At 35.5% G+C, this 12151-nt stretch overlaps 1 protein-coding gene across 2 annotated transcripts in view; it reads left to right on the plus strand.

Moving 5' to 3' along the window:
• NIM1_2 (G2-specific protein kinase nim-1) overlaps positions 1-12151 on the plus strand; it is a 54332-nt gene that overhangs the window by 25969 nt on the left and 16212 nt on the right. Inside the window, exons 1-2 of one of the 2 annotated variants that reach the window (XM_051216654.1) lie at positions 8419-9857; positions 10020-10166. In XM_051216654.1, the coding sequence (XP_051065247.1) occupies positions 10053-10166 (114 nt within the window). In that variant the 5' untranslated portion in view covers positions 8419-9857; positions 10020-10052. Of the gene's footprint in view, positions 1-8418; positions 9858-10019; positions 10167-12151 lie in introns of those variants that run through there. The other variant, XM_051216653.1, reaches the window with a different exon arrangement.

Raw genomic sequence — 12151 nt, forward strand, 5'->3', positions numbered from 1 at the left:
ATTGACCGATATTTAACGGTGTCAATGTTTAACCTCAACTAATTCACGAAATTGAGTGACACATCCATCATTATCATCAGTGAGTTACTATCTCATGAGAGACCCAGTTGAACTCCACTGGTCACTGCTTCTCACTAGGACTGCAGGAAATACCTGTTGAAGCCAGTCACTAGTGATCGTATGTTGATTACTAGTTGAATCATGAGTCAATTGAAGTTAGTCCACTGTGGGAAACCTGGAAGCACTGGACGGCTGACCGTCTCGCCTTATTGTGAGATTCTTCAGCAATGCGCATACACGATCCCATCACGCGAGATTCGGACCCAGGACCTTCGGTCTCGCGCACAAACGCCTAATCTCTACACCAATGAGCTGACATCCAACAGGTGGTAATGTCTAACCTCAACCAATCCACGAAATTATGCGACCATCTTCTATTCTACTAAGATAGACACCTGTCTCTCCCAGGCACGGATTAACTCCATTGGTTAAGAATTCTCACTAAAACTCCGAGAATCTTCTCACAAAGCTAGCCATTAATTAATACATGGTAAGTATCAGCATGGGGTTGTAGAGATTATTAGGTTTTTCATTGAGATCATGAACCGATTGATGTAAGATCACCATTGAAAACCTGGAAGCACTACACGGCCGAGTATTAATTATAGTGATAAAAGTCCTAATCAATAGTACAACAAAGAAAATACATCAAACTTAAATAAATTAACCTCTTCGTAAAACCCTACACTAATAACACTAATAATATTCTTACTAGTGATTAGATTCAAGATATAATTTTTGGAAGTCATGCAAGAAGCCGTAACTAGTAGAGTTCAACTTTATTAATCGTGAGATATTTATCCACCACTTATGATCGTTTAATATTGTGATTTAAGTTGGGTGTAGGCATTCAAATCCTAAACTAATCTTCTATTATACTAAAGATCACTGATCTTCTAGAAACTATCAATGTAAGATTAACTGAGTAAAATTTCCTACGAACTGTCTGTAGAGTTGCAGCATGGCGTCGAGTCTCGGTTGACTATGATCACCACTACACTGAAACTACGTGCTAGTTACTGCGTTAGACGCCTTCATAGGCTAAAAATCAGAAGACAATTGACGGTTGTATTACGATATATTCCTTGGAAATCTCGTGGTATCAAAAGAATACTGAAATCGCACCAATGAGTACAAGTGGAACTACTGAGTGTAACCGAGAGCGTACAAGGTCACTGTCAACGGAAGAATGTATGTTTTTAGTACAGTTAAACAAACAAGTACAATAAAACAATCGCTGGTACAACTGGTTATAATACCAATCGCGTTCTCTTGATAAAAGTAGGTCACTTCATGTCCTCATTAATTTATTATGTATTGACTATCTAATTGTTTATTGGTAATTATGTTTTAAAACTTGATACATCAAGTTTTGGAAACCCATTGATAAACACAATGTCGAAGGTCAATTATCTTGGTGTTATCTTTCCCCCTGATCTCTCTTGATATTCTCATGTTTTATTGTTATCGAAGAAAGTTTCCCATCGGACTTATTACCTAAAAAGGGTGTATGCTTTTGGAATTACTCGTCATTTACTCTTACACTTTGTCAATTCTTGCATATTACCTATTATTCTTTACTGTTCTCAACTATTCTTTCCCGGGCTTTTGAGAAAAGACTTCACTGTATTACGAAGAGTTCTGAAGGCTATTAGTAAGGTGGGTGATGAATTTTATGAGGTCATTACTAATGTGATTATGAATAGACATCTAATGTCATGCAAACTCCTGACAGGTGTTATCTAATCAGATACTAAACATCTCCTTCATTCATATCTTTCTCCCTGTATATCTTCTAGTAGAACGAGATGTCAATACTTTAAAATCCATGCGCTGAAGCTAAAACATTACTATAATATCCAAAAAACTCCTTCTGATATCTATCAACATATGATCACTAGTGATTGGCTTCAAGAGGTAATTCCTGGAGTTCTAGTGAAGAGCAGTGACAAGTGGAGTTCAACTGGGTCTGTTGTGAGATAATAACTCACTAAAGACAATGGTGGATGTGTTGCTCAATTTTGTAGATTGATTGAGGTTATACACTGATACCGTTAGATGTCTGCCAGCTCAGTAGTCTGGAAGTTAAGCGTTTACGCGAGAAACCAGTAGGTCCTAGGTTCGGGATCGTGGATACGCACTGCTGAGTATTAGCGTTCTATAACGAAACCGCCGTCTACTGTTTCCAGGTTTTCCATAGTGGTCTAAGTTCAACTGACTCATGGTCTCAACCATTGAAATTACTATAATATCCGCAAAACCCTTTCTGATATTAATAAAATTGTTACATAACTGTAAGTGGTCCAATGTATTAGTTTACATTTAAACACTCTTCACTTCATAATTGTAGACATTCATTCTTTACAATTATGTTACCAATCACTTATTATTTCTTATCAAGATTTCTCATGGGTTTTTCTACTTCAATAAATCAATATTTGAAGGCGATATGATAAGAAAGAGTTCATTTGAATAATTTAATAGTTAAAACAATGAGACAGTGGTTGAAGATAGTCAGTAGAAAACCTTGGATCTAGATTTCATGTTATTTGGAACTTATCAGCAAGGCGTACTTGTAATCTTGAGGGAACTGGTACTCCCTGATGGATTCGACCTCATGTCCCTCAGCTTCACAGTTAGAGATGTTACCAATGGAATACCGAGCTGCAACTAAACTTCTGTAAGAATAAGATGTATTTACAAGTGATTGATCACTGGTCGGTGATCAATCTCATGTATGTTAATTTCTTCTTAGTAAATATCAAGTCCTATTGACCAAGTTGCAGTATGACCACTAGTCTAGATGACTTGACATTGAGTGCACTATGTTGAGATGTAAGATGGTGATTGGAGGTAATCAACAGGTAGTCAACACTTATTACTCAATAAAACTTGTGCATAGAACGTAATCTTTGATTTTAATGATTAATTAAATTTGAGCAACTCGGTCCTCAACAATGCTTTCCAGTTCTTTCCACTTGCTATTCATCCTTTTCATGTATGCTTCCAATTCTTGATGTGATGTGTTCTTTGGACTTCCTATTTCTCGTTTCCATTCAGCATTCCAAGTAAGCACTTACCTCGTGATCCTGTTTAATGATTTCCTCAATGTGTGCCATATCCACTTCCCACATCTCTTCCTAATTTTCTCTTCAGCTAGAGGCTGGTTTGTTCTCGTCCACAGTAGACTTTTGTTGATGATATCCGGTTAACAGATATTGAATATCTTATGTATACAACCGTTTATAAATACTTGTATCATGTTGATCATGGTTTACAGTAGTTCTACACTTTTCAGCTCCATAAAATAGCACAAACTGACTTGATGTTCGTACGGAAGATTATGACTTTGATATTGGCTTGCATACAGTTGTTTTGAGTTCCATGTATTCTTCAACTGTTCGAATGCTGTTCTTTGTCAATCCTAACTTTTACATTTGCATAAGATCCTTCTTGTTCATCAATAGAAAGTGAACTACCTAGTAGTAGATAGCTAAGAAGATTAAATTAAAGAGAATAAAACAGAATAGAAAACAGAATGGAATTGTAAAGTGGAAGAACAAATAATTGGAATTTGTATATGAAATATTCAATTTATGATTCTGTTAGGATCCGAGGAACATAATGAATGATAACTTTGGGATCCTTTTATGGACTAATACTAAACGTATATTTCTATCGTATAATTATTAAGTAACTAAACTATGCATATTCATATTCCTCTTATTATAAGCCATATTTTGACCCATAAACTATTATTATACGTTTTACCATTCTTGAGTTATACCCAGTATATTAATTACTACCTCCCTTATTCACAGCCGCATCTGGCTAATTCTTGTACAAATGTTGTTTCATATTTTATTGGTACGTTGTGGTCTGCTTGGTTGGTATATAAACTCAGTACGATTGAAATACAAGGATTCATATCGCAAAGGCTGAGACTGGTGTTCTGGACTTGACTGGCAGAGCCAATCAAGACTCTAAACTGCTCATACGAGTTTTACGCATCACTGCTCTCTAATCGGCGATCATAAGTTATAACAGATTCTTATAGTATACCAAGATATTCTATTATTCCTAATTCAATCTTTATTCATAACACAACAATAACTTAATAAGTGATATTAGAGATATTCAGCATTATATCTTTATACACAATCTGTCTTTTATATACATTACCATCATTAAAGTAACTACTTCAATGAATCCGATGTTCATGTTGTTGTGTTACTAAGGTATGACAACTTGAATCGATGCATATATGTATGTATGTGGTTCTACATTGTAGCTAACTGACTGACTGACTGACTAAATAACTGAATGATTCAAGTATAAAATAGATGCGTAGTTTCTTTTTGTCATAGTTACAATTATATCATTAATCCCCATTATGTTATGTAGAAATGTAACAAAATACAAAGAAAAGTGTTATATAATAAACATGATCTATTACGTAATATTGATTGATTTTAAAAAGAATTAAAGCATCAAGTACAATGTGATATAGACTACTTATGAATAAAGTAATAGAATTTGAATTTATCTCTAATGACATCGGTAAAACGCAATGAATTTCTAGATATTTGTATTAGAAGAGGTTTTGTGAAGATTGTAGCAATTTCAACAGTTGGGGTCATGAGTCAATTGAAGCCAGACCACCGTCCAGTGCTTCCAGGTTTTTCACGGTGGTCTAGCTTCAATTGACTCTTGATCTCAACTGTTGAAATGAATGCAATCTCCATAAAACCCCTTCTGATACTCATAAACACATGCTCACTCGTGACTGACTTAAAGATGTATTTCCTGCAGTCCTAGTGAGAAGCAGTGACTATTTGAGTTCAACCGGGTCAGTTGTGAGGTAGTAACTCACTGATGAGAATGGTGGATGTGTCGCTCAATTTCGTGGATTAGTTGAAATTAGACATTAAAACCGTTGGATGCCGGCCGGCTCAGTGGTCTAGTTGGTTAAGCGCCCGGCGCGAGACTGATAGGTCCTGGGTCGAGGATGCGCACTGCTGAGGAGTTCCACAGTAGGACGAAACGACCGTCCAGTGCTTCTAGGTTTTCCATGGTGGTCTAGCTTCAATTGACTCATGATCTCAACTGTTGAAATTTCTAGACGTTTATTTAAGTAGTAATTTTCAAATATCAATATCATGTTGATTATTAGCAAGGTATCGAATTTTCATAGAATTTCTTATTTCAGTGGTTGAGATTATGAGTCATTTGAAGGTAGACTAGCATGAGAAATCTAGAAGCCCTGGATGACTGACCGCTTCGTCCTGTTGTGAAACTCTTCATTGACTGTTCCATCCTATTGTGCACATCCATGATCACACCTCGTGACTTGATTGAAGTTATAAACATAAAACAGTGGATATAAGCCCGGTGGTTTGAAGTTCGAGCTCCCACCACGAGACCTAGTGTTTTTAGATCACATTTTTGATGGGTTTATGAAGGTGTTGTGCTCAATGGTCTATTAGCTAATCACTTGCGCGTACGACACTGATAGGTCCTGGGTTCGAATCTCTTGACTGCGAAATCGTAGATACATACTGTCAAGGAGAAATCCCACAGTATGACTAAACGGCAACCTCGTGCTTCCAGGTTTTCCATGGTGATCTATGATATCAACCATTGAAATCATTTAATATTATAATCATTTCTTCTCTAATTGTCTGTCCAACAGTCATTAATACTCATAGTCATATTCATATCAATCAATTGATTTATTGTTTATAAAGTAATTGAAGTGGAAAAGTGTAACGATTTATCAAACTAAAACGAATGGGGGGGAGGAGGAAGAGGAAGAGGAAGGAGCAAGGGGAACTGTCATAGAAAAATTAAATCAACCGCTAAATAAAAAAAATTGATCAACCAAACAAAATTGTTACAATAAAAAAAACAGGAAATGAAATATATTCAATATTCAATTAAACGAGTCACTAGTTTAATAATGGTTAAAATACCTTTTATTTTTAATTGTACTTTATAAAGAGATATGACTTAGTTAAGGATTAGGTTACTTACTTAGGCCTGTTAATGTCAATGGAACATAGGCCATTGACTAGCATTTTCTAAACCATTCTGTCTTGGGCATTCCTTTCCAATTCTGTCCAATTTTTGTCCATATTTCTAATGTCTGTCTCCATTTCTCGGCATAATGTGTTCTTCGACCTTCTTCTTTTCCTTTGATCTTGAGGATTACAGATGAGAGCTTGTATTGCGACACAGTTGGATGCTTTCCTTAATGTGTGTCTTATCCACTTCCAGCGCTTCTTCTTGATTTCCTCCTTCGCTGGGATCTGGTTTGTTCTCTTCCATAACAGGTTGTTTCAGTTAGTGTCCGACCAACGAATACGAAGTATTTTGCATAGACAACTTTTAATAAACACTTATATATTCTGGCTGATAGCTTTTGTAGTTCTCCACGTTTCCGACCCATACTGGATATATTTCGAATTCATATCTAACATGGACAAGTATTCATGACTACTATATACACTCAGATATATAGTTATTTAGGTGAGATTATAATTTATGGACGGACTAGTCAGGTATAACATAACAGATCTCGGATTTCGATTCGAAATCCAGTCAACTATTTGGCTAAATAGAGTATTGGCATTATAGTTGATATCAGTTCATGATGAAAACCCTTAAATCTAATTCCTAATCCTTAAACATCAACTTTAAACCATAATTCAAATTTCTCACACTCATTTATAAGATTTATTTAGTCTTAGTTACTAGGTGAACACTCTCAAAGTCACTTCAGAGTCGCTTAAACATCGTCCATAAATTATAATCTCACTGTTATTTATATGAATTCTTATGTAAATTATATAACCATTTCTATTCATTCATTCTTTATTGAAATCAATGTCTGTTCCGTTGTTGTTGTTTTTTTTTATTTGCATATATATATATCACCTACCGACTACCACCATCATCCACTCCCTCCTTATTTCCACACATTGTTCTCTCGGTCAAAAACCGCCTAATCTTATTATAAAAGGCGGTTTCATACTCTTAGTTGTTATGGTTTCATTATATTCATTTTCGCTTTTAAGAAGAAACTCTTTTCTTTCACACACACACACACACCACCTCCCATCCAAATATTCATAAACATAGTCATAAATCATAAGATTAAAACAAGCAAATTACAATCAAGTATACAGTTTGAAATGTACTTTAACTTGTCCTAAAAAAGTATAATAATAATAATTGTTAGACAAATAAAAATTGGTGTTATAAAAATCTTCCTGTTTACAATACCATTATTATAACCATTATACATATAAAGATATATACATACTTATATTGTGGTGTGTGCTACTTATATCGACATTAGTAGTATATGACTGCATCACGAGGCAAGCGCTAACTTGGAATCCTGAAGGGAAGCGGAAAAGAGGAAGGACGATGAACACATTACTTCGGGAAATAGAAGCAGATATGAAAAAGATGAATAACCATTGGAAGGAGCTGGAAAGGATTGCTCAGGACAAGCTTGGATGGCGAACTCTGGTGAGCGGCCTATGCTCCTTCACAAGGCGTAACAGGCGTAAGTAAGTAAGTATATGACGTTAGTCATGAACAGAATGTCTGATAGTAGAGAGACAAGAGGATCGAACAGTAAAGAATGGAAACAGCATGCAATTTGTATGAAAATGCAAGGACAATGAAGTGTGGGCCATTTTGAGACAATTGATGGACATTTTGCAAATATAAGTAGCACACATCACACTAGATATAGATGTTCACATTTAACCAGAAGGTAATGTATGGACTAGGGGGAATATGGAGATTAAGATGAGTGAAGAGAGCTAAAAATAAGACGTGGACCGATGATCCAGCAAGTGTGTATAAAATACAGTTATATTTAATAAACGAAGGAATACACAGCTATCAGTAGTAACATAAGACTCAGATTAAGACAATATATTAATAGAAACTAAAAGTGGGGAGACTATAATCTATGGACGAACCAATCAGGTATAACATAACAGGTCTCGGATTTTGGCGCGAAATTCACTCATTCATTTGATTCAATGGAGTTTCGGCATTATAGCTAATGTCAGTTCTTGATGAAAACCTAAAATCTAATTCCTACTCCTTAACCATTAACTGTCAATCATAATTCTAATCCCCCCCTGAAATGTTTCATAACCCTCAATTAGTCCTAGTTATTAGGTGGGCAGTCTCAAGGTCAGTTTAGCGTTGCTCAAAGGTCGTCCATAAATTAGAGTCTCACCGAAAAGTTTTATCAGTGAATGAAGAAAAAAAAACAGGGAAACAAAAAGACAAACGATCTTCTTTTGATTTTTGGGTTATTTGATTTATTTTAGTTGGTAGATCAATTATCATAGTTGAAGACAATTAGTGCAGCAACAGCTTATTCAACAGTAGGTCACAAAATAAACAAAAACGGAATGTAAGTGTTGGAGTGATCCGAAAAATTGCGTGCAAAAGACAAACAAGCATCAGGAAACGTTAAGAAGTGTTTCATCCAATCAGCGTTCTATTGAAGTCTTAGCCAAAATATCAAGGAATCGAAACGTCACATGTAGAGGTTCTGATTGGCTGATTGCTACACTGCTACTATGTTTAGTAGTATTTCCAGAATCTTCTAGCAACCCAAGGACATTTAAAATATTATAAAAACCCTGTATTTTCTGTATTAAAATGAACCTTGGAGTAAAGCACTTCTCGCATACTTTGCGTCTTCTCTCTCGTTGTTCAGGTCTCCGTATAGTTCTAGCTCGGGGGTTATAGAGTAGCTTAGGAGACGAATATAGCGTTCAATTTGCAAGACTTATGAGTAAGATCTTCAAATCAAACAAAGAGAGCTCCAACCTAATCACACTTGATGGAGAGTTTCTAACAGTGGTGAAAACTTTCACATACCTAGGAATCATTATTGATGAACATGGAAGATCTGAATCAGACGTAAAAGCAAAGTAAGGACAGCATTCCTATTAATGGAATAACATATGGAAGTCAAAACAACTGTCAATCAATATCAAAGTCTTAATCTTTAATACGAGCATCAAGTCAGTTAGTTCTACTGTATGCAGACGAAACTTCGAGAACTACCACAACCATCATCAAGAAGGTACAAGTACTTATAAACAATTGTCTATTCGAGAAACTCAAAGTCTGTTTACGGGATACCATTAGCAACAACCTACTGTGGAACAGTGTTATAACTTGTCGTTTGAATGCTTATTGTCTTGGCTTTTTTAATGCTACTTTTTGTATCTGGTCTTCGCTGATTACTTATACTCGGAACGAGGGACTTCTGCAATTCCCACGACGTGAAAGTAAGAACACAAAGACTGGTATAAGTGATGATTTATTAACCCCAAAACACGACGACACTAGTAGAAAGTACACTTATTTATATATTGATTGTACACTCATTCAAAACGGAAGTAATCTTAAACAAAACTCATAATGAGTAAATCAAATTGAAAATTGACTTTTCTTTCCATCATATCAAAGAGAACAAACCAACTTCCAGCTGAAGAGGAAATGAGGAAAACACGTTTTACGTAGATAGAACATACATTACGTAAATCACCAAACTGCATCACAAGGTAAGACCTAACTTGGAATGCTGAATAAAAACGGAAAATAGGAAGACCAAATAACACATCGCGTCGAGAACTGTAAACATTCATGAAAAGGATGAATAGCAACTGGAAAGTATTGTCCAGAACAAAGTTAGATGAAGAATGCCAGGAAGTGACCTATACTCCTCCATGAGGTATAACAGTCGTAATTAAGTAAGTAAGTAACATAAGCTAATTACAACAGTTAGACAAAATGTTTAAGTTGATGACTAACCTTTAAACAATTTGAATGTACAACGTTTTTCAGATAAATCTTTATATGAATTCATTTGAATTAGAGTTAATTTCCCGCTAATTTTTATTTGACTTTTCAAGGTGATTGAAACATTTTCACATTTAAATTTAGTCATGGAATATGTAGCTGGTGGTGATTTAAATCGTAGAATTGTTAAATATGGTAAATTAAGTGAACCAGAAGGTAGAATTGTTTTTGCCCAATTAGTTGCTGCAGTTAATCATTTAGTAAGTTCAAATTTATGTGGTTGTTTTGTAATGTGTGTTATAATCTCTTTCAAGGGTGAACAAGGAAGGAGCATAAGCCTCCGACCAGCATTCTCCAATCCACTCTGTCCTCAGCCTACCTTTCTAGTTCTATCGAATTCTTGTTCATTCTTTTTATGTTCTTTGGTCTTAATCTAATGAACATCAGTTGGTTGTCGGCATCTAAACTGTGGTTGCTCTAGGGACAATCTACTTCTGTGCGTCACTTCTATGTCTGTTCTATCTTTCTAACATCAGTGAATTCGTGATATTGTGAGATCGTTATTCTTTAGTGTTGATGGGTGTCTCACTCACGATATGGCTGAACTCCATTAAAGTTAGTTTTTTTTTTTTAAATTACTAATATACCCTACTAAAATGTATCATCTTCGTGGGAAAACAATAAACTGTGTTTATTTTCACGAATTGAATGTTTTGGCTTGTGTATCTTATGAAAGACTACTTTCTTGATGATATTCACTTACTCACTTAAGCCTGTTACTCTTAATGGAGCATTGGCCGCAGACCACCATTCTCCAATCCACTCTGTCCTGGACCTTCTTTTCTAGTTCCATGCAATTTTTGTTCATTTTCCTCATGTGTATCTCCATTTCCCGGCGTAATGTGTTCTTTGGTCTTCCTCTTCTCCTTTGACTTTGAGGATTCCAAGTGATGAGGGCTTGCTTTGTGATACAGTTTGGGGCTTTCCTCAATATGTATCCTATCTACTTCTAGCATTTCTTTATGATTCCTTCATCCGCTGGGATCCGGTTTGTTATGAACTTAATCATAATTGCTGTATCTTAAATCTACAAGATGGATAGTATTCAAGCCTTCACATAAATTAGTTCTAAATTAAGTTGATTGAATAAAGTCTTCAGAAAACCTTGATGGATCGAGGGTACGTACTAGTTGCAAAGAGTAACACTAATTACCCTATGATCTTACAGAATTTAAGACACCGTTTGAGCAGCTTAGTGATAACGTCTCTGACTTTAACAGTAGACAGTACATGTTGAAGTCACACAAACATGATCAGTTTCCATAATACTAAATATAACTCATTCTGAAACGTTCGATGTAGAATAAAACCAAAAAAAAAACCAAAGCTCCTTACCATTAGACTACAGTCTTGTATTTTAACATGACAGTACTTCTGATTTTCAGTCATTCAGAGTATTGAACACATTACAAGTCAATCAATAGAGTTAAATCATTATTAGGGACTAGACAACCACGATATTGATCATTATTTGATATTTAATCGGTGTAACTCGGTTCAGTGTAATAATTCACTGCTTACATGATGAAATGATTTTGTATATACTTTGGACGGTTAACCGATTCCCACACGAATATACACACTTTCTAGATGGCATTCCAGCCTCACACTTAAGTGGGGATATTAAAAAAATGAATAGGAAGATATATTCGCACACCAAATCCTAAATGTACATGGATTCATTAGGATGTATATTCCACGAAAAATTGAACATCTATAGAATTAGAATTCATCTATAAAAAATAAACTTATTATTTAGTTTTTTCATGGCATGTTTAGACAAACATGTGATACCAGCTGGAGGATCTAGACTTCACAGATGATCTGACTCTTCTATTGCACATGCAGCAGCAAATGCAGGAGAAGACGACCAGTGTAGCAGCAGCCTCAGCAGCAGTAGGTCTCAATATACACAAAAGGGAAAAGTAAGACTCTTTGATACAACACAGCATGCACCAATCCAATCACAATTGACGGAGAAGATTTGGAAGATGTAAAAACCTTTGCATATTTGCGCAGCGTCATTGATGAACATGGTGGATCTGATGCAGATGTGAAAGCGCGGATCGATAAAGCAAGAGCAGCATATTTACAATCGAAGAAATTCTGGAACTCAAAACAACTGTCAATTAACACCAAGATCATAATTTTCAATAAAAATGTCAACACAATCCTACTACAAAAG

The sequence above is a fragment of the Schistosoma haematobium genome, chromosome 6 (assembly GCF_000699445.3).
Source record: "Schistosoma haematobium chromosome 6, whole genome shotgun sequence".
Classification (NCBI taxonomy): Eukaryota; Metazoa; Platyhelminthes; class Trematoda; order Strigeidida; family Schistosomatidae; genus Schistosoma; species Schistosoma haematobium.